Raw genomic sequence first — 24314 nt, forward strand, 5'->3', positions numbered from 1 at the left:
TATTCTTCAGGTCTTTATTAATTTTTAATTTAAATTGGACATAAAACGTTGTTTCGATCTCAAGAAAAAATAACATTTGGTAATACTATGCAGTTACGTTAAATAAATTCTCATTAGCTCTTCTCGGGGACTTATTTACATTCCATTTATGAATTTCTGTAGAACTTAAATCATTACTATAATTCTAATAAAATAAAATTAAAGGCCATTATTTCTCATCAATTTGATCTTAATGATTCTAAGAGGCTATTATATCTCATTTAGTATCTTTTTAGTAAAGAAATATCGTCTTTTTCGTTGCAACGTAAAAACTTAAATGCATGGATAAAAATTGACAATTAAACAGACTGACTGTTATTTAATAACAACATGAAATTTGTTGTTATAAAAATTATCAGAAAAAACGTACTCATTTAAATGAAAAAAAAACACAAGTAAAGAGTAACGAAAATTAATATTAATGCAACAAAATTGTTTTTAAAAATATCGTCCGTAAGTTACGGAAATAGAAAATTTTGATCACACATTATAGAAATAAGTTCATTAAATTTGAATGTAACTATTCTAATTACTTGTATTATTAGTGAAATAATCCTTTGAAAAAAAATCGAATTACTTCAACAAATTTAATTGATATGAAAAGCATGCTAAAACTACCTACAATGGACAAGTATATACTATACTATTGTATGGATAATACTCGCCCGATGGGTTTACTAACAATTAGTTAAATTATTAAATTGACAAACTCGAAAACTATAATTTTTTTCCTGAAAAAGTTTCTAAAAGACTATATAACTACAAACAATAAAGCTTCAAAAAAAGTTTAACTAAATACAACACTTGATCACTTTTCTGATTAAAAAACTTAACTTGTTAAAAAAATTGGGTTGCAAAAAAACCTCAAGCAATCTATCCTCATTTTTTTAAAAAGTCATACATGTTTAAATTAAAAATCAATTCATGTGTAAATGCAGATGGAAAATCAATTTTACAAAAAATAATAAATAAATAAAAATTACGCAAGTTATGAATTTTGCTAACGTTTTAAATGCTACTTTGGATAATGGAATAAAACTCAATCTTTATAGATACATTAAAAAGTACGATTACATTGAATAGTACATAATTAAGTTTGAACACAATTTAGTTCACATTTAAAACTTTATTTAATTCAACTTAACAAAAGCTATCCCTTAAACAATATTTAAATATGAATACGTTTAACAGTAAGTTGAATTAAATATTGTTTAAATGCTGAGTAGTGAAATAAAATATGAAGGTAAAACAAAGAAGTGAAAGGACAATGACAACGTTTGAATAAAAATTAAGAAATAACTGGAAGAACAATAAGTGAAATAAAACCAATTTGTTTAAAAAAAAAACAACATAATATCATTTAACTGAATAATATTTTGTAATATTAATTTTCCTAAATTCTTTAAAAAATATTTAGAACTAAACACTGAGTTACTTAAATAAGCCCATTTAATTTCATTCTAATTAACAAAAATCATTATATTTCTATTTGAAAATAATTGAAATGAAATATTGAGTTACATACGTAAATTAAACAATTCTCTATTTAGTCTCACAAAAATGTCCCCTTGAAATAAAATAAAAAATGCAGCAAATTAATGAATTCCTAACACTTAAATGTAAATGAATTGATAACTCAGCGTATACAAAATGGAATAAAAGCTACCTAATAATAATACACCTCAACATTCCATTTAATTAAATTCTTTTTGACAAAAATCATTCTATATCTATTAAAAAATATTTCATATTAAATATTGAGCCAGCTACGTTTAATTTTAATACCCAAATAAATTGAACAGTAATTTATTTTAATTCAACTTCACAAAAATTTACCCATTAAATGAATAACTGAGAGTACAAAAAATGGAATAAAAGCTATATTTATAAAAATATAGCACAAATTACAATTTAATTAAATTCTAGCAAGCAAAAATCAGTACATAAAAAATATTTAAACTTAAATATTGAATTATACTTATATAATATTAACTGCACTTTTATTTTAATTTAACTTCACAAAAACATGCCTCTCAAATTTAAAAAAAAAAAAGGCGCAAACTATAATATTAATATACTTAACACTGAAATATGATTTGGTGGATAACTAACAAAAGGGAATAAAAGCTAAATTTACAAAAATACAATACACCGTACAATTTAATTAAATTCTAGCCAACAAAAACTAGCACAAGTTTCTTTAAAAATATTTAAGATTACATATTGAATTATACCTATATGAATTTAATTGCACTTATATTCGATTCATCTTCACAAAAATATGACTCTCAAATTAAAAAAAAAGAAAGGCAAACTATAATATTAATATTCTTAACAATTAAATATAAATTGATGGTTAACTGAGGGTGAACAAAATGGAATAAAAGCTACTTCTATATTGAAAAACAAAGGAGTTTTCTTCAGAAAACAACCAAGCTATAAATTTTGACAAAGCTTTAATAAAAAGTAGCAAATAACTGGGAAAACTTTTAAATACTTAAATTTAAATATTGAGTTAACTATATAAATTTAACAGGGTTTCCATTTAATTTAACTCCGCAAAAATACGTCCTTTAAATTTTAAAGAAAAATGCTGAAAATTCAAATATTAACATACATAACACATACGTATATCATGGTGGTTAACCGAGAGATGACAAAATGTAGTGAGAACTACCTTAGTTAAATTCTCTCTTTTTTTTTTAAAAAAAATCAGTCTATTTAAAAATATTTCGCTTCAAGTATGGAATTACTTAAATTCAATATTAATACCTAAATAAATTCAACAGCAATTTATTTTAATTCAACTTAACAAAAATTTACTAACAATTTACAAAAAATTCACTAAAATAATTATATCCCTAACACTCAAATATAACTTATCGGGACAAGCTAAGATAAGAGAGATAACTTGAGAGTGGACAAAGCGAAATAAAAGCCATTTTTATAAAAACAGAACAAAGCAAGCTATTTAATTAAATTCTATTTAACAAATTACCCTATTAGTATCTAAATTTAATAATACTTGAATAAAATCAACACAGTATTGTTTTTTAATTAAACTCACAAAATTTACCCCTTAAGTCAATAGAAAAAAAACATTAATTTTCCTAAATATAAATACATATTCGAAGATAATATGAATTGGAGTTATTATAAATAGGTCATTTAAATATAAATGGGCGATTAACTAAGAGTGGCTAAAATCGAATAAAAGAAATTTTTATTAAAATGCAATGAAACGTACATTTTAATTTATTTCTATTCAACAAGTATCAGTGTAAATTTATTTCAAAAAATTTCAAATGAACATGAGGTTACTTAAATAAATTCAAAAACAATTCATTTCAATTCAACTTCATGAAAAGATACTCTTTAACTTAAAACACCGAAGATATGATTATTTTAACAATATTGTAGACGGTATAAACAGAATGAAAAATGTTTCTAATCTTAAAATCGATAAACATATCATAATTTCAATAAGCCAACAAATTCAGTAATAAAATGTAGTAATTTATAAACTCACAAAAATTAAAATGAACCATTTAAATGTACTTACCCTATTTGAAGTAAGGATGAAGATGTTAATTATTGCTGTAGAATCTCGTAGCTGATGCTCCGTTTTTTGTCGAACTATTCCACAGATAAAATAGAAAATGTTTCTTCACCACAAGATGCTTCACAGACAATTTCCGAAGACTAAATGGTCAAGACTTTCTAAGAGATGTACTTTCAATATTTCAAGAATACCAATTAATTGCACAATAGTTCTTATCTGTTAGCTTCTAACCAATCAGGTACACACCCAGCTTCATCCATGTAGAGGCAGTACCCCCCCTTCTCCATTGAATACAGTTTCAACCCCGTTTTAACAATAAACTTCATTTTAACACCATTTTACCTATTTTTGAGAAATAGACTGATAAGGAATTCTACAAGACCTGGAAAGGAAATCAAGTTGAAACCTGGGTAAGGGAGTATGGGAAAGAAATACTTAGACAAGCATCATTTCGACCCTTTTCTGCTTAATTTTGTACTTGAATTTAGTTATTTAAATTTTCTTTGTTTGACTATAACTTAAAAAAATTTTAATGATGGTTATCCATCTACGGGGCAATGTCTTCAGAAAAAAAAAGACAAATAATAATATGATATCTCTGCCCTATTAGATATGAGGAAATTACACAAAATCTTTAAGATCATGTGACGAAATATTTGGTAAAAATTAATTTAAAACAATAAAGCCATGTATTTATTAATTTTACATGAGCACTTTACAACAAATAAATTTTACAAAAAATATTTAAGAAAGAGAAATTAGAATTTTTAATACATGCTTTTAATTTCATTGAATTTTATTTAACTAGGAGAGTATGAAAAAGCATTAATTAAATAATCTTGCAATGTGAAATTTTGAAAAACAATCATAATTTTCAAAAATCTTAGAGCTGAAAGATATTGAAATAAACTAAAATTTATATTTGAAACAAAATCAACAAAACCTTAAAATACACTGCGATGATTTTTAATTTTATAGATATTTCGAATCTGTTAATAGTAAATATTAATTTTTTAGGGATCGGTAATAACATTGTTTAAAATCGCAATTAAATTTCTCCCCTTTTAAAACTAAGATCTTCTGCAAAATAATGTCTTTTAAATGCTTTTACAAAATACATTTAAATTAAGAAAAAATTAAATCACAAGAGTTGTTATCTAGATTTCAATTCGGTGGAGTCCCGAATTTTAAATTTCAGTCATGAATACTTTAATCTGTAATAACTGTTAGTTATAGTTTTGAAACATATTTTCAATTTTTAATCAACTTTTTTTTTAATTTATTGAATATTTTTAGTATTTTCTGACTACAAGAAATGTGATCACTTGGATTAACTATTTTCAATCAGGAATCCCTATGTGATGTGCGCAAAATAAATTCCGAACTATAAATTAGAAGACGCGGTTTTCGTAGTTTGAAAACAAGACACAGAAGCGTACTATTCGTAAGTAAGCACATATTTTAAGTTTTCGCATTTACACCGAATCATCACTGATTCTGCCTCTTCCCTTGAAGTTGAAAAAAACTAAACTTGGGACGACGTGATCTTTCGAGATGAATTAAAAATCTAAAATTATTTTCATAGACATTTTGTAACTGTCAATATTACTCAGAGATAATTAACAATAATACAAAATACACTTTTTAAAAAGATGGAAATCACAATTTTAGATCACGTGTTTTTATAAAATGAACCGAAAAACCATGAAAATTTTGGTTTTGACATTTTGTAATTATCGTGATAATTAGGGGCTAATTAGCATAAATGGCAGTGTTACTAAATAACATATTTTTACGAAGATGGAAAGTCTCAAATGTTGTCCAATTTTGTAGCAGGGAAAGGGAAAAAATAAAAAAAATATTTCATTTTGATATTTGTAATTATAGGGCCAATTACAATAGATCACAGTATTACTCAATTACGCGTTTTAACCAAGATGAAAGTCTCAAATTTTGAAAATGTTATTTATATCACACATAAGGAAGAACTTAAAAAAAAATTCATTTCGATATTTTGTAAGTGTTAGATAATTACAAAAATGGCAGCACTACAAAATAGCACATTTTCAAGATTAAAGTCTGAAATATCGACCATTTATTTCGTAACAGATATATGGAACAGATATAATTTAAGTGTAATTAACAGTAATGCTAAACAACACTTTTTACCAAGATGGAAATCACAGTTTTAGATCATGTGTGCTGTTAAGATAAACCAAGGAACTAAAACATTTTCATTTCGAGATTTTATAAGTATTGTGATATTCAGGGAGTAATTAGCATAAATGGCAGTATTACTAAATAACATTTATTTACGAAGACGAAAGTCTCAAATGTTGACCAATTTCGTATCAAATATAGGGAGAAAAAAAAAAGAAAACAAATAAGCAAATTTTCATTTCGATATTTTTAACTATCGTAGTAATTAGCAAAAATATCAGAATAGCACGTTTTTAAGAAAATTAAAGTCTGAAATTTCGGCCATTTAATTCGCATCAGATATAGGGAAAATAACAAAAAATATCATTTCAATATTTTGTATCTATCAGGGTAATTAGCAAATAGGGCAGTATTACTAAAAATCACGGTTTTATCAAGAATAAAGTCACAAATTTTGACCATGTGTTTTGAGCCAGACATAAGAAAAACTAAAAAAAATGGGTATTTAATAATTATCGGGAAAATTAGGTAGTAGTTATCCCAATTAAGTTTTGCAAAATAAAAGTTAGAAACAAGTCTGAAATTGTGACCATATCGCTCATAGGCTGCAATAGCGGCACAACTCAAAATATCAAGTTTTGAGATAAGTTGGTTTAAAGTTTTCATTTCTAAAGAAAATGCTTAAGAAATGCTTCAGTTTGCTTAAACGAAGATTACCTTCAAATTGAATTATAGGTTGTGTTAGTATTGCTGTTGAAAGAATGTGTATTTTCATATTTACACCTGTTCTTAATCCAAAAAGCGGGTTTTTTGAGTTGTGCCACTATTGCAGCCCATGAGCAATATGTTTCGGACCAGATGGAAGGTAAAACTAAAAAAATTTCACTTGAATATTTTGTAATTATTGGGATAATCAGGTAATAATTATCCCAATTAAGTTCTTTTTTTACGAAAAATATATTTTTTTTTGTGGATCTTAAGTTCCATAAATTATACAAAATAAAGAATATTTTTTATTTGTGCAAAACTTAAAATCATTCGTAATTACATTGTTTGAAAAATTCATCAAAAGCTTTAACTAGTATAAATATGACATGTTTTTATTTTATTTTCATTTTAATAAAAAGCATTTTTTTACGTATCAAAATATTGAGCAATATACTTTATTTGAAAAATAATCAAGCAAATCATGCCGATGTCGTAAACTTCAATATCCGAATAACATGAATAGAAAAATTAAAAAGCCTTAAAAATATATATATATTTATATTTCCTTACTAAGCGCAGTAAATTAATTTTAATATATATTTTTCATACCTATAAAAAATCTATCCATAGCTACAATCAGAAATTTTCATTATAGGATACTTCCAAATTTCGATATCAAAATATCTATTTCGTTAAGTTACGTTAAATAACATTAATAGTTTAAAAAAAAAACTTTTTTTTTAAGCTTTTTAAATCAATAATAGCATATTGGCTTTCTTGAGATAATAAATAATGTATAATAATAAATATAAAAATCGTTGCTACATACAAAGACAGACAAAGAGATAGAAAAACATAAAATATTTAAGTATTAGTCCATAAATTTTTATAAAACAACTTTTGTTTATGATATTTTCCTTTTGCAATTTAGCAAAAAATCTCATCTTATCTCAAAACGTGCCTTAAAGCAATTGGATATTTAAAAAAAAAACATGCCGTTGTTTTAAAGAATCAATAATTTTATTATTCATTTAATTCATTTAATCACTCATTTTTTTCTATGAAAAATAAATGCTATTTCTGATTTCTATATGTAGATCATTTTACTTTAATAATTCTATTTGTATGTATCTTGAATAACAAAAGGACCACCCGAGCGTCACAGGAAACTAAATCATTATTACTATTTGAACTAAATAATTTTTGGGAAAGGACCATATATCTTTTAATTGAAAGAAAAACTATGATGAATAGATATGGTTCGGGGGATTGAATTCATGATTCCTGAATTTACTTTCACTCAGTTGAAAAATGTTTATTGTTACTGTATAATAACATTCTTCCTTCAAAAAAGTAAGAAGAAAGTATGAATCTAAAGTATGAATGCATCCTTGGAAAATCTTGCAAGGAACAAAATGTCAGAATAAACCCCCCATCAAACTTGACAATAAATTTCTTAAATCAGATATTCCTATTTTTTGAAACCACACAGGTTTCAGGCCTTAACAAAGAAATTATTTTTATTCCAAGAAGGTTTCCGTGTTTTTTGTGTTTCTGTGTTAAAGATTGTTTAGCCCGAACACAACCCATCTATTCAAGTTTGTAGTTTTAAGATCCACGTGTCTTCTGTCATTGTGTTATTGACCAAAAACATTGCAATCCATCTACATTCCCACATTTTAAGGTGCACTAGATAAGTAATCAATCATTACGCATGGCAGATCTCCCAGCGAGTGCTGGTTTAAAATGCAGTGAATTAAGGGGTCATTTCCTGCTAGATGTCACTTAAGAGGACACTATAACGTGGGATAAACTTTTCATTGCTAATTCTATCTCCCCTCTATAACTAATTTAAAATTTAGCGTATGGATAAAAAAGAGTCCAAGCAAACCATAAAATTCATAATTTTTTTTTTTTAAATTTCAAAATACAAACAAATTATTGTAGAATTACGTAGTTGCTGCATAATCCTGAATATATCTGCCATAATTTGTTTTAAGTTTGATATTTTAAAAATACACATGCTGCATTTGAAACTTCATGGTTTACCTAAAATAATTTTGTTAAAAAAAATATAATAAAATAAAATATAATTTTCTACGCTTAAATGTTACCAATAATTAATGTTTAAAATAATTATTGTTATTAATAATTAATGATATCAATGACTAATATTTAAACACTCAAAGATAAACTTGCATTTTAACTACGCTAATATCCTATTTAAAGGAAGATCACCACAGTATAATGAATCAGTTAAGTTTTTATTTCATGGGACAGTTTCACAAAAAATGTCGCTGGTCAACTATAAGAGACAAGTCATATAAGTTAAAGGGATAAACGTTTTTAAGAACTTAGGAATGTTATTTTCACATCTGTCTAAAAATAATAAAATTTTATGCACAATCCTTATTTCAAATTGAATTACTAAAATATATCAAAGCATTTGTATAACTATTTTCACACTTTTACAAACAAAAATGTCTCGAATTTGGCTTTAAGAATATAAGTACTGATATGACCAAAAAATCTGTAAAAAAATGAAAACTCAGCACTCGCTTTAGTAATAAATACCCTAAAAATTTATGTGCTAATAATTAAGCCACAAAAAGTTCAATATAAACTCCCTGCGAAAAGAAAATAAGTAAAAAATTCCGGAATATGGTAAAATTAACCATGTTTCTGGCTTTATGGGGATACCAAAATGCACGAAAATTTTTACTGAAGCGTTTTGGTATTTATTTTTGGTAATATTAATTTAAAAAAAAATGGTTTTATTACAATACTGCTAGGTAGTAAGTAAATGAGATAAAAATTGCATATTTTATCTCGATACATAGAAAAAGGCCTACAATTCATTTGGTTCCATCTACTTTTAAGTTTAGTTTTTCTATTAAATGTGTGGTAATAAGAACTATAATTTTGAAAAATGGAATTGAATGAAACCGGTACCATATGAACGGATAAATTATCGATCTTCCGTTGGTTTAAATACCATATAATTATATTTTAATATAAAAATAGTTATTTTTTCATCAGAATGGCATTTTCAGACGAATACTTCCCCCTTTTATTGAAAAAAATTCAAGCTGTTAATGATTTATATAACTGGCTCCCTGCCTATCAGAATGATGTCTGTTCTGTGAACTTAATTTCAAGTTAAAATTTTCATATCCATTAATAGCAATAGTAAAATTAACTACAACATTTATACTATATTTTTCTACAATTTTTTAATTAAACAAGAACTACATTTTTCAATTAGCAGAAGAGTTTGAAAAACATAAGCACGTTCGTTTGATTCATTAAATTTAAAATTAAAGATGTAAAAGCTTTTGAAAGTTTACTTATTTTTTTTGTTTCTTTGCTGTAAAGTTCATTCTAAAATATATAGAGCTTTTTTCGATAGGTATTGAATATGTATTTTCCTTAAGGAAGGATCATTAAAATTAAATTATAACAAGCATTCTATTATTTTCTTTAAATTCATTCCCAGTTTTTATTTGGATTCCTTTGCTCTTCCTGATTCGTAATTTTTTTAACTCTCACTCTTTCAATACATCTATGAAATATAATTTACGCCTGTAATTTTTTTCTTTCATGTTATTCCTAGGCTTTCAATACTTAAGAGAATATAAATTTATAGCTATTCAGATAAGAAAAAGCAGAATTTTTCACTATTTTAACTGTATACCCAACAAAACTTGATTTAAAAAAAACAGCGATAATAAATTTATTAAAGAACAGTTGTGTCATGTTTTGATATAGTAATGCTTGGGTTCTTGTGAATTTGACCATAAAAAGCTGAGATAAAAGTACTTTGGTTTTATAAGTAACAGTCGGCGCACCTCATTTAATTTTAATTAAATAACAATTAAAAAATAGCGTAATTCATTGCTTTAAATAAAAAAAAAACACAAAATTTCAATTGCAAAGATGAATTGTAGATTTTGCATTTAAACTTGACCGCTTGAGGGACACAGAAAACTTAAGTATTATTGTCAGTCGGCCATATCCCTATCATTCAGACAGTATCGCAGAATTCATGGCCTTTCATCCCCAGTTTTTTCATAATGCCGTTTTTTTAACTGGAACTCACTGATAGTTAAAAGATAGGAAGGGGGAAGTACGTTCCCCTTAACTCTGTCCAAAATCATTAGTTTTGAAAGAAGGAGCAACAGGTGTTAACAAATTGCTGATTACCTCAAAACTGCATGTTTCCTAAAAAGAGAAGTTAAGCACCTTTGGTGACTAATAAAAGAATTCTACTTTTTATTTCTATTTTTTCCCTTCTTTTCAATGACATCACGAAATTTAATACTTATAATATTTTTATTTCGCCTTATCATTAAAAAAAATATTTGCAGTGTATTACTTTCGAAATATTCTACTGGTAAATATTTTCTTAACTTGCAAGCATTATTACTGTTCACTTTTTTTATTCAATCCGTCATTGCATTATTAGTTCTCCTTTAATGTAGGTGGCTTAGCAAGAACTGAAGAAAGAATGGAACAAACAATTTTGAAATATTGTTTTAAATTGAAAATTACAAAATTAAGAGTCAATATTTAAAAAAAAAGTGCTTTGAAAGTGGAAATTTACCTTTGTAGCAGATTATAAACTTAAGTGGGAAGAGAATGATTCTACTTATTGATTGCTGAATAATTTTTTCTTAGCATGTATTTTTTTGTTTTTTTAATCCTTTTATACTTTCATAGAAATATTGTGTGATTCAAATTTTAGCTAAAATGTGCTTTACTCTTTTCAAATTTAAAGCTTGAGTTGAATATACTAAGAATTTATGCCTATATTATATCTTTTGTACATTAGTCAAGTATCTCAATGAGTAAATATTGTTAATTAGCATTATTAATTGGCATTTTTTTTAAAATGATCATTATTTTGTTATTGCCAATATCAGCAGCAAAGTTTCAAATTCCACACACATGTATATATATATATATATATATATATATATATATATATATATATATATATATATATATATATATATATATATATATATACATATATATATATATATATATATATATATATATATATATATATATATATATATATATATATATATATATATATACATATATATATATATATATATATATATATATATATATATATATATATATATATATATATATATATATATATATATATATATATATATATATATATATATATATATATATACATATATATATATATATATATATATATATATATATATATATATATATATATATATATATATATATATATATATATATATATATATATATATATATATATATATATATATATATATATATATATATATATATATATGTGTGTGTGTGTGTGTGTGTGTGTGTTTAACCGATTTAACATTTGAAATAGTATAACATTCGGAAAAACATATTTTCAGAAGTAAAAAACACTGTAAAGTTTATTTGATTTCCTCTTTTTCCAAAAAGCTGAATTTACGGAGTTTTCATCTGAAAAATTAGGATAAATATTTGCGTACGTAAACTTTGTTTGCCCATTTAAAACCAGAAAGACTGAAATACCTATAGTGCCCAATGACTGCATTGTGAAGGAATGAACAATGCATAAAGAAATTTCTTTTAAAATTAATTTTTAATATTTTTGATATTATTTTCAGTTATATAACAAGTAATTAGTAAATAAAAAAATATATAATATAAAAAATATGCATAATATATATAAAAAATATAAAATTTTTTTATATAGTACAAAAAGGCACAAAATTCTAAGAAATATTGTCATCATTGTTTTTCTAATTGAAATTAAAAAGCAGTCAAAATGACTTCCTTTGACTATCTAGTGTTAAATGAGTTTATTGTAATTTTAAATAAATATGTTGAAATATTGAACTTTCTTTCCTTTATTAAAATTTTTATTTATTTATTTTATTATAGACTTTTAAAAGCAAACTTAAGGATATATTTTAAGAAAATAAAGCTGTGTTCATTAAAATCTATTTTCTTAAAAGATAAAAGTGTTATTAAAGACTATTATTTATTCGATGTCTTATAGTTAATTAATAGCATGCGTATGAAAATATCGTTTAAATTTCACTTCAGCTCTTTTTTGTAAGACAGAAATATATCTAAAGACAATCTTTAAATCAATCAATTAATTCGGAAATGAAAACTTTAAATTTTTTAGGAAGATTCATCAAAATTCTTTCATAATTCGAAAAGTATTCCGGTTAACGCTAAAACATTATCACAACATATAACTGATATAATTACAAATATCGCCAAAAATATTCCAAAGCGATATCATAAGAAGTTTCTTAGAAATGTTACATCAAAAAACGTCAGTTTTTGCATCATTAATACATGCCCTACCGACTACCCTTAATTTCCTTGTTTTTAAATTTACACAATATAGGTTACCATATATATATATAAGTTGAAACACCATTTATGAAATAAAATTTTTTCTTAGCTCATTAATCTGCAATGATGACTAATGTATAAAAATTCGCACTATTCGAATTTCTTAAAAGTGCAGTTCAGCAATCATTTCACCTAATTATTTCCATTTAGAATTGCATAAATCTTTATATAAATTGATTAACGCATGATAGACTCATTGTTTTTAATGCTTGTATTTCAGGGATTTAAAATTAGTTTTAATCGATTGAAATACAAGCGAAATATTGATCTGATTATTTATAATTGAAGAATTAAACTGCCACCACTACGATAGAGCATTCTCATTTCTGACGGAAATGAGATTGCATGAAAATATATATATATATATATATATATATATATATATATATATATATATATATATATATATATATATATATATATATATATATATATATATATATATATATATATATATATATATATATATATATATATATATATATATATATATATATATATATATATATATATATATATATATATATATATATATATATATATATATATATATATATATATATATATATATATATATATATATATATATATATATATATATATATATATATATATATATATATATATATATATATATATATATATATATATATATATATATATATATATATAGTGATTGAATTTACATCATTTTCTTCATCCAAACATCGAAAACAATTCGAACAATATCGAAATGTACTTTTTTACAATTATTTACTTCTATGTAGCTTGAAAAATTTAAATATTAGGCATTAAAATATCCTTCTATGAAAATTAAAAGTTTCTGTCAAGAGTATTAGCAAATTTGGAAAGTTTATCTAACAATCGATTGAATTTGTGGTTTTTAAACTTCACTTACTTGTAGTTATTCAAAAATTTAGGATTTTGTCTTAAAGATACATTTTCCTAAGGGCAAGAGTTTTCTGCAATAACAACCTTAAAATCAATAATTAGTTTTGTATAACAAATCTAAATTTTATAGTTCCTTTAAGTTCTTATTTAATCTAATTCTCTAAGTCTTCTTTTATATGAAATTTATTCTGTTTTTACATTTCTTGAAACACAACATGTGTGCATACATGATTTTAGATTTTTGACTCCCTCTGAAATTTCATGACATTTAAAGCTTGATAATATATCTTCAAACTCCCTTTAAATAACGTAATAATTTCCTATTAGTTTATCAAAGGAAAAAATAAATATCCTTTCAGTTTTTAATTTTTTTGCTTGATTGAATAAGTATAAAATATAAAATAGTAAAATTTTATTTAAAATTTCATTCTTTTACCAATGATATGAATTTCATCTACAATCCTATAAAAGTAACACGCAATAAAAATGAATCACAGTGTCTTGTCAAAAATTAAATGAAAACATGAAAAAAATAACTATACAATTTTTCAGAAAAAAATACCGTTGATAATACTCAAATCATAGGTGAACTATTAGCTAAAATAATGTTTAAACACTTTCACTGAGATTCTCAAAGTCTACATTGTCTTGTATTGCATCTCCCTCAAAGATGGCAATAGAATCAGTACAATCAATTAATATGAATTCACCATCGATTATGATATCAGGATCACTGGACTGTGGTTCATCAGGTGACAGCACTTTAGAAACAGCACATACTGAAACACAGTTCTTCAGAAAGACACTATCCATTATTTCCTTTTTAATTGCCAGTTGTTCAATCGATTGCTGGGCTATAACTTTTCTTCTACGGTAAATTGGCCTTTTAACTCGTCCTTTGAGTACACTATGAACTTTGTCTGCTGGCCTATGGTAATCCGATTCTGAAGCATCATTAACTCCGGTGTGTACGCTCGTAGCCAAACTCTCAGGTATAGGATTTCTATGCATGTCATCATCAGAATAAGAGTTAGGTACTTGATTGGTATGAACCTGGTTTTCCCAATTTCGGAAACATACAGGACAAGTATTATTGTGTTTCAACCAATTGGATACACACACGTTATGAAAAATATGCCCACATGGCAAGAGATGTGGCCAGTCAAATTCGGTGTTTAAACACAGAGCGCAGTCCTCAAAATCACTTAACTCATTGCTTCGTACAGATTTATGCGATGCCTCTTCTTCACGTGGACGGCATACAAGAGTTCTCTGTTTGCGTTTGATGCGTCTTTTATTTGTAGCACTGGCACTTCTTGTAGGTGCATTTGTTCCAGCCTTCAACGTACTTATGTCCTGGATGTTCTTGATCTTCTCTGGAGTTTCAAAAATAATTCTACGATACGAATTTCGAATTTCAAAACACCTTGAGCGACTGCAAGTTGTCATGATCTAAGGTATTATTCAAAGCCTGAAAATAAAAAAAAGGTACAAGTAAAAATGGGCGCATAAAATTTTATTTATTAAATTATTTTCTACTTAGCTATGAGCAAATTCATAATTGCAAATAAGGTCGAAATGTTGATTAATTACTAACATATTACTAATCAGGCTAATGATTTACTAAATCAGTAATTATTTAAAGTTCTTAATTTATTTATAAATAATTCCTATATTTACAATTTTTCTCTATGATTTATTTACGTTTTTTATTTGTTTACTAATTTCAGGATACCTGATGCTAATTGCATAATTTTTGTTAAGCAGAAATTCTTTTAATGCCTCTTAGCTTACATTTAGTATTTATATTTCAAACTATTTTATAAAATAAGTGCAGATTCATTCTAATTAAGAAAATTTATACTAAATAAAGATTTTAAGTACACTTCTAGTCCTGTCAATTGTCGATGAAACAATCTTTTGAGTAATTGGAATGTAATTCATTTATTAAATATAAATTGCTCTGTACAAACCCAAGGAGGTAAAGATTCGTTCGATATTCAAAGTTTTCGGATAATAACAGTTGTCTTAAGCAATTCTTATCTATCTTTGCCGGCTTTTGAAATTACCACGGAACTATTATCAGTCTTTACATGTTTGTCTAAATTGTTGTCTTGCAGACTATAATCATTGCAAATGAATTTTATTAAATTTAAATCTAATTTTAAAGCATTTCATCAGCTATCCAAGATATGTCCGAGAAGAAAAAGCACTTAAAAACAAACTTGATATTAATTTAAAAAAACTTAAAAAAAACTTGATAAAAAAGATAAAAACAAGTAAAAATCTGCAATGCATGAGTTTGCAGGAAATTTTTTAACTCTCATTTTGCCTGAATTTTGTCAAAATTTTGAACAAATAGACTTTATTTCCTAAATCACACATTTATTTCCTAAACAAGAAAACAAGATTCTGTGATATAAACAAAACTAAACTCAGTGGCGCGACAGCCCATAGAGGTCCAAGACCTACAGTGCCCATCTCAGTTTTCTTGATCTTGGGCTCTGGGGTGCGGGAGCAGATTGTTCGGGTTAGGCTGTCAGCCGAACGCTCAACCCCCAGTGTTTAGTTCCCAAGCATGCTTGGTACTCATTTATCCACCCGCTGAAGGGATGAAAGGCTGAGTCAACCTTGCCCGGATCGAGGATCAAACCCCGGACCTGTGGCACGGGAGTGCGAAGCGCTACCAATAAGACACCGGGCGTCAGTGATATATCAGATGGTTTAAATAACATAAATTAACTTTATTTCTTAAAGAACAGCATGAAATTTCAATGCAAAAAGGCTGGTAAACTTCTGAGTTAAAACTCATTATAGAACGATTTCATTAATTTCATTTTAAAAATATTTTCATACTTTACAATATAAAATGCCAAACGTTTTAAATACACTTAACTAATATTATTCCCTACGTCAGAGTCTAAAATTTGAAACAAAATAATAAAAAAGATTCTGAGATAAAAATATCCAAAACTTTCCTAAATTTAATTAAAAAACTATTTAAAACAAATTTATATACTTTACTATATAATATAATATCAAATATCCTAAATAACATTACTAACATCATTTCCTAAACTGCATTCTAAAATTTGAAAAAATGAAGAAAAGAAAGAATCGACATTATTCTGAGGCAAAAAATCCTAAAAAGGTTTTTATAAATTTTAAGTAAAATCTATATTTTATAGTTTACTGTATAATATAAAATTCATATCATTACTGCCATATTTTTTTAAACAACCCCCTAAAATTTAAATAAAAAGAAAAAAAAGTCTTACAACATTTCTGAGGTCAAGCACTTTATATTGCACTCACGAAATTCAAAAAAAGCTATACTTCGAATTATAAAATCGTACAAACGTACTAAATTGCCTTACCTAATTATTTTTTAAACAAAAATCTAAAATTCGAAAAAAAGTAATGACAAATATCTGGTTTAAGTAACATTAAAATAATTTGTCAAAAAATTTTATTCAAGTTTAATGGAAATATATCTTTATACTTAATAATATAATATTTTATTTATACATAATATATAATATTTAAACAAGATTAACTAAGATTATCTCCTAAACAACAGTCTAAAATTTGAAACAAAATGGCTGACATGATTTTGAGGCAAAAAATATTCAATATATTGTGTTATAGTGAATAATAATATTTCTTAGTTAAAAACTTTAGTGTGATCCTCAATTGAATGACTTTGAACTGATAAAACTGTTAAGTCATAAAATCTGCTAAAAATGAAGATCAAATCGCTACTAAAGAATTTTTTCCCCGACAACCTTTCAATTGTGTTAAAAGCATCAACATGTGTTAAAGAAAAGTGTATATTTTACAATTCATATTACTTTTATGTATTGATTATTATTAACATTAAAAATTTAATTCTTTTCATTTTCAGTATGTCACTAGGTATCATAGGGAAAGTACTGCAAATAGATAATTTTTTATTTCTTTGGTAATTAAAATTTTTTGGAGAGGGGGACGAGACATAAAAATCTTCAGCTTTACGTTATCCCTTTATCTAAATCTTCTTATTTAATATTTGAGGCGAAACGCTTTCCCACACTTAATTATTCACTTCCTCTTTTCTATATTTTGATCTCGAGTGTTCCATATTTAGATCTCAAGTATATATGCAATAATATTTTATAGTTTTCCCTTTACTAACCGTGAGAAACATATCTTTCTCTCGAGCTATTTAATAGATTAATTGTAAGTACTCAGGTTTCCCCCTTTTCCTAAGACAGTCTTTATAATAAAGGTTGTTGCTTATATTAAAATCCACCTTGCACTGATATTTGGGATCACTGAACGGCAAAAATACAAATTGAGACAATGGAGAATCAAGAGAGGTGCTTAAACTCGCAATGATTTAAAATTTGCACTTTTTAAAGGAATCAAAACAATGATTAACTACATAAATCTTTCAATTTATACTTAAATTTACTTTTCCTACAACATTAACACTTGGTATATCACTACTTTAGATTATGTCGTTCTAAAATTTTAAAATGAACTAAATATGACACTAAAGTATCTCTTAAAATCTCTAATGACTCACTTTTTAAATATTCAAGAGTATTCAATAGAGTTTCAAATTCTCAAAGATATTAAATTAATTTTAAACTAATTAAAGAAAGTAATAATTTTAAACAATGCATAACATTCATTTCTAACCTAGATGTACTAAAAATTGACTAGCTGGAATATTAACGCTAACTTTAGTGGGATCTAATGGTCCATAACTCTTGCACAGACTATTCGGTTCCGAAATAAATCTTGGTGCAAATAAATAATCAAATTGCAAATTGTATTTCAAATTTTAATGGTACAGACCAAATATTTAATTTTTATAAAGACCAATCTCAAAATGATAACTGAAGGCCCTCGGCAAAAATTACCAATATTTCTTGGTGTTTCTATAGATTCAAAAACACGAACAAATATTAATATATTCTTGTAGTTACATATTGAGTGATTAAATTACAAAATGAAATTTTTAAAAATTCTGTTCTTCTGCGATTTTACAAATTAATTGATTAAACTATAAAATTATACTTTTTAAGGCCTTTCCTATGAAGTCTGAGAAAAAATTTATGCCTAACAAAAACTACATTAACCCCTTCTTAGGTTTTATAAATGCTTAATTGGTAAGCACATTCTGCTCGCCTTTGGCCCTTTCTTTGACTTTTATGAGTGATATAAAGCTAAGCTCTCCTGTTAGAAATAATATATCATAGATTGTCTGTACATAATTAAATTTAAATCTTAGATATAACAAATACTGCATTAAGTATATACACTTTAGTTTAATTGTACATATCCACTTACAAGTAAAGTTATCACAATTGCCAAGTATGAAAAAGGAACGCTTCATAAACACTTTATAGCTTTCAAAAGCTTATTTGATCATATCACCCCATTAAAAGGCAAAATACGCTGCAATTTTTTTCTCATCTTTACCAGTTTTGATCTATGCTTGTAGCATGCTATTCTAAATTATGTAAAAATTTATAATAAAACTATCTGTAAAATGATCTACTTTGAATACTATCTTTTCTAATTTATGTAAAAACTAGACTTTTTTCTAATGTTCCTTAACATTGTATATAATAATAATTTCATATAATTTTTTATTATAAATAAAATTAACTATTTTACAGCAATAAAAAAATATTCATTTATTGACTTACTCTAGACAAACTTTTTTATTGGAGCATAATTAATAATACCCTTTTATTTTTGTCCAATTTAATTGTTATAAGTAAAAACTCTTAATATAGCTTTCTACATGTTTATTTCAGATTAATAAAATAGCCTCATAATTTAAATGGTGGAAGCCTTATTCAAAGCAATGTAATAAAAATTTGTATTTGACCTAAATTTGGTTAGCACTAATTTAACACATGCCCAATACCTGGAGTCTCTGCCACCCCTCAAGCACCCAGCTACTTCTCTCGCTGTACCCTGGAGCAAAGGAAAACCGGATAACAATAACATCGAAATCTACACAGATGGATCAAAAATTGATGATAATGGTAGCGAACCAATGCAGAGTAAAGTAGGATACGCAATCGTCGTGAAGCAAAATGGACTTACAATCGATCTAATCTCCAATAGATTAAACGATGAAGCAAGTATTTATCTGGCGGAGCTGGAGGCTATTAAACAAGCTGTTATTTACATCAAAAACAAAAATTACAAAGATGCGAAAATTTATACTGATTCGCTGTCCTCGTTACAAAGTCTAAATGACCCAAGAAATCGAAATAAGATTATTGAAGAGATCAAAGTAAATATAACACCAAGTATTAAACTTTACTGGGTCAAAGCACACATTGGAATTGAAGGTAACGAGGAGGCGGATCAGCATGCCAAAAAGGCCACAGGCTTCAGCCGGGTGGGAACGATGCTCCCAGTGGAAAGAACATTCATTATTAGATACATCAAGCAAGTCACAATGAATAAATGGAAAATTGATTGGAGTGAATCAACAAAGGGCAGGCAGACATATAATTTCTTTAAAGATCCCACACTAACTCGCCTGCAGTCAAACTTCTATTTAAACCAATTCTTAACTGGCCACGGAGTTTTCGGAATATATCAGCAGAAATTCTTCAATAAACGAGCAAATTGTAAATTTTGTGGCAGAGTACAAGACATTGACCACCTCATAAAATTTTGTCCCAAATTCCAGAGGATCCGTGGCAGAAAATGGGATCAATACACTCAACATCAACTTTATGCTGATATTGACTGCAGGGAGAAAATCATCGAAATTCTTAAATATACCCTCGATGATCTGCTTGCCCCTGCGAGCACACCTGACTAATTTTATCTGGTTTTATTTTTAAACGTTCGGCTTTTAGGTTTTCTGGTTTTAAATTTCTGCTTTTAGTATTTTACTCCGGCACTTGCCGTTTCCTTAAACTGGCATCTTCCTTATACATAGGACATTCAAAATGAAATCTTGCTCTTGGTCAAGCTCAGCACCCTCTGTCTTACCTGGTGTCATCTTTGAGTGTTATCACCTCAGTGAAACTTTGGTTTACCTTAGAACATTTTAATCTTAGAGGCACTTAGCCTTGAAAGGGAGACACTTGAACTTTTAGTCGACTATTTTATTTTTTCTATTGGGCTTATTTTAGTCTTTTTATTTTTAATGTGATTTTTCATATTTTACCCTTTGATGTTTTAATTGACCTTACTTTTATATGTTTTTACCTGTATTTTTGACACTTTTATTGTCGGTTGATTTTATCCACTTTGATGTTTTAAGTACTTTTATTCTTTATTCTGTTTTATTTTATTTTACTTTTTCGGTTTTGGGATTTTTCCTATGTGTTTTAATCTTTTTAATTTAGTACTTTTACTTTTCTGTAGTTTGGTAGTGTTTAGTCACGTGCAAACGGGTGAAACCCTTATCCGCAAACTCCTTCGGGGGTAGGTCGGTTACTATTGGTCTTATATAAATATCTCTAAAGATGAAAATAACATGAAAAAATTAACAAAGAAGGAAAAATTAAAGAAGAAAATAACAGCAAAAAGCAGTATTAATTGATGATGTATTGAAACAAAAAACCTTAAATATTCACCTTAATATTGAAACATAAAACCTTAATAAAAACCTTAAATATTGAAATAAACCCTATCATCAATAAGATGCACACAAACGAAAAATAACAATAAATGTGCACCGTAACGTTAAGTTTAAAGTAATTTTGCTAATTTCATTGCAATGTTAGCTTTTTTTCGATTTACCAGGGTACGACTAAATTATCAAATTTATAAACTATTTATTAGTTTTAATTTCAAATCAAAATATAAAAGAGGGAACTCCTACAAGCAATGATGTCTTAAAAAATTCCTTAACAAGCATTGTTTTAAAATGTAAGAAGTAAATAAAAATAAGAAAATTAAAAAATTCACATCAAGCAAAATGTGCCAAATCTGAACAAAATATTGGAATTTACTAACATTCTGTAACAGTGGTGAAAAAAAAATTACGTTAAAGTCAAATCAATAAAATAATCAATTAAGTTTTGGAATTTAACGGATTTTGGATTTTATCTCTATATAAATTTAAACTAAAAACTTTATAACAATAAACTGAAATTTGAACTAAAGTACCCACTTTATAAATTTTAAGTTTCAAATTCTCAATGATATTAAAAGTAATTTTAAACTAATTAAGAATGATTAACATATTTGAACCTAACAAAAATGGTAAATATAATACAAATGGAGAGAATTAAATAAAATATTAATATCTGAATACCATTTTAATTTTTTTCCTTTTGTATATTCTAAAGAAAGTAGTAACTTTAAACAATGCATAACATTCATTTCTAATCTAGATATACTAAAAATTGATGAGCCGGAATACTAGCATTAACTTTAGAGAGCCCCATCGCTTTATAACACTTGCACAGACTATTCGGTTTTGAAATGAATCTTGGTGCAAATCAATAATCAAATTACACCTATATGTATTTCTAATATATTATGGAACAGACCAAATATTTAATTTAAAGATAGACTAATAGCAAAATTATTACTAAAGCTCCTCGGCAGAAATTACCGATGTTTCTTGGTGCCATATTCTTGTAGCTTTAAATACACTTATTCTCGCAGTGTATAATTTCCGCAATTTACACAAAGATGTATTTTTAATATAAATAGAATAGTTTTATAATAAAATGTCAGATTATCACTATAGTAAGCTTCATTGTCCTTAAAAAAATATTCTTCTGCGATTTTACATATTGATTGATATTTATAATGAAAAACTCTTAATATAGCTTTCAATTTGTATATTTCAGATTAATAAAATAGCCTCATAATTTATATGGTTGAAACCTTATTCAAAGCAATGTAATAAAAATTTGTATTCATATTAAAAAATTAGTACTTATATTAACATTGGAAATTTAGCGAGACAAAATAAATTTAAAAATACCTCCTCATTTTGCAAGAAAAATGTATTTTACAAAGCAAATAGTTTTTAAAAACTTTCACAATTGCCTAAAAATTCGCTTTTTTTTTGAGAAATGAGCCTTATCATCAACAATGAAGTACACACAAGAAAAATAACAATAAATGCGCACTGCAACGTTAAGTTTAAATTATGTAGCTAATTTCATTCAAATATTAGCGTTTTATTTACCAGGGAACGACTAAATTATTAAATTTATAAACTGTACATTAGTTTCTGATTACGAATCAATGTCTAAAAGAAGGAATACCTACAAACAATTATATTTTGAAAAATACCTTAACTAGCAATGTTTTAGAATTTAAGAAATAGATAAAAATCAGTAAATAAACAAATTCACTTCAAACAAAATGTACCAAAACTGAGAAAAATAACGAAATTTACTAACATCATGTAACAGTAACCAAAAAAAATTGCTAAAGCTAAAGAATAAATCAATAAAATTTATAAAAATTAAATTTTAAGAAAATAATTAACGAAACCTATGTATCAAAATCTCCTGACATTTTAAATAAAAGTGGCAAATAACTGAAAATGCTAAAAATGAACTTTTCATGAAATTCTTAATCGCAGGTAAAATATAATTTAGATATGTATTATCTATTTTATGAATAAAACCTATTTTTGTATAAATAAGGCGAAATACGTATAGAAATAAACCACATTGATTAGAATTTATCTGAAATTCTCATGTTAACAGATGAAAAAAGAAGATTTATAGCCCAACAAAAATATCATTTAAATGTGCTTACCTTTCAAACACAGAGGTGGAGGACGTCAAGTATCCCTATAGCGTCCTATAATATGTAATTCGTATTCTTCCGCAATTCACTGTACGGCTCACAATTTTCTACAACAAATATTTCTTCACCACGAGATGATTCTCAGACAAAGTTCTAAAACTAAATGGTCAATCCTTTTTTTGAGATGTATAAGAAATATTCACGAATATCAATTAGTCATACAATAGCTCTTATCTATTGGAATGTTTAACCAATCAGGTTTACACCTGTCTCCAAAAGTATAGAAGTAGGCTGCACCCTTCCCCCCCCCTATATACAATGTTAACCCCTTCCAAATAATAAACCTTATGCCTGCAACATATGAATAAGTTATCAATGTGCAATAACAAAAGAGTTCTACTAGAACTGGAGATGAAATCATGTTAAAGCTTATCTCATTAGTTAGTTATCATGGTTTTAATATGTAACGTTACACTGTATTCTTGATTGCCAATTTTAATTATTTCTTGTTTTTACAAGCATAACTGAAACTATTTGGATCAACTATATAAATAATTAATTTCTTGTAGTTAAAATGTTTCTAACACACAGATAAATAATTAGGCATTTCCAAGTTATACTCAGTTAGATTTAGTAAAGAGTGTACATTATTTTAACACTTATTTGCTAAGCATTTTGTTAAAAACTTAAAACAACAAGCTCTAGGTTGAATATATCATTTTACAACAGAACATACTTTTTTAACGATAATTTAGTGCATTTCCAGCGAGCATTTTACAAAAAC

At 26.1% G+C, this 24314-nt stretch overlaps 3 protein-coding genes across 4 annotated transcripts in view; 1 reads left to right on the forward strand and 2 right to left on the reverse strand.

Annotated features, from left to right (window-relative positions):
- The window catches only part of LOC147804097 (uncharacterized), a 46683-nt gene that overhangs the window by 4443 nt on the left and 17926 nt on the right, over nt 1-24314 (reverse strand). The window contains exon 1 of one of the 2 annotated variants that reach the window (XM_087151933.1): nt 3602-4137. The exons of the other annotated variant lie outside the window; for it this stretch is intronic. The gene's annotated coding sequence lies outside the window, so the exon portion shown is untranslated. Of the gene's footprint in view, nt 1-3601; nt 4138-24314 lie in introns of those variants that run through there. 2 annotated transcript variants of the gene reach the window in all.
- On the reverse strand, nt 14184-23812 carry LOC147804098 (uncharacterized). The gene is made up of 2 exons (XM_087151929.1): nt 23540-23812; nt 14184-15257 (listed from the first exon to the last, which is right to left on the reverse strand). Exon 2 carries the CDS (start codon nt 15233-15235, stop codon nt 14396-14398), a length of 840 nt encoding a protein of 279 aa, XP_087008055.1. The 5' UTR covers nt 15236-15257; nt 23540-23812; the 3' UTR covers nt 14184-14395.
- Nucleotides 18128-20624, forward strand: LOC147804099 (uncharacterized). The gene is made up of 2 exons (XM_087151420.1): nt 18128-18144; nt 19685-20624. Exons 1-2 carry the CDS (start codon nt 18128-18130, stop codon nt 20622-20624), a joined length of 957 nt encoding a protein of 318 aa, XP_087007546.1.

This window comes from Parasteatoda tepidariorum, chromosome 9 (genome assembly GCF_982258835.1).
Source record: "Parasteatoda tepidariorum strain Cologne lab strain chromosome 9, Ptep-v5.0, whole genome shotgun sequence".
NCBI lineage: Eukaryota > Metazoa > Arthropoda > Arachnida > Araneae > Theridiidae > Parasteatoda > Parasteatoda tepidariorum.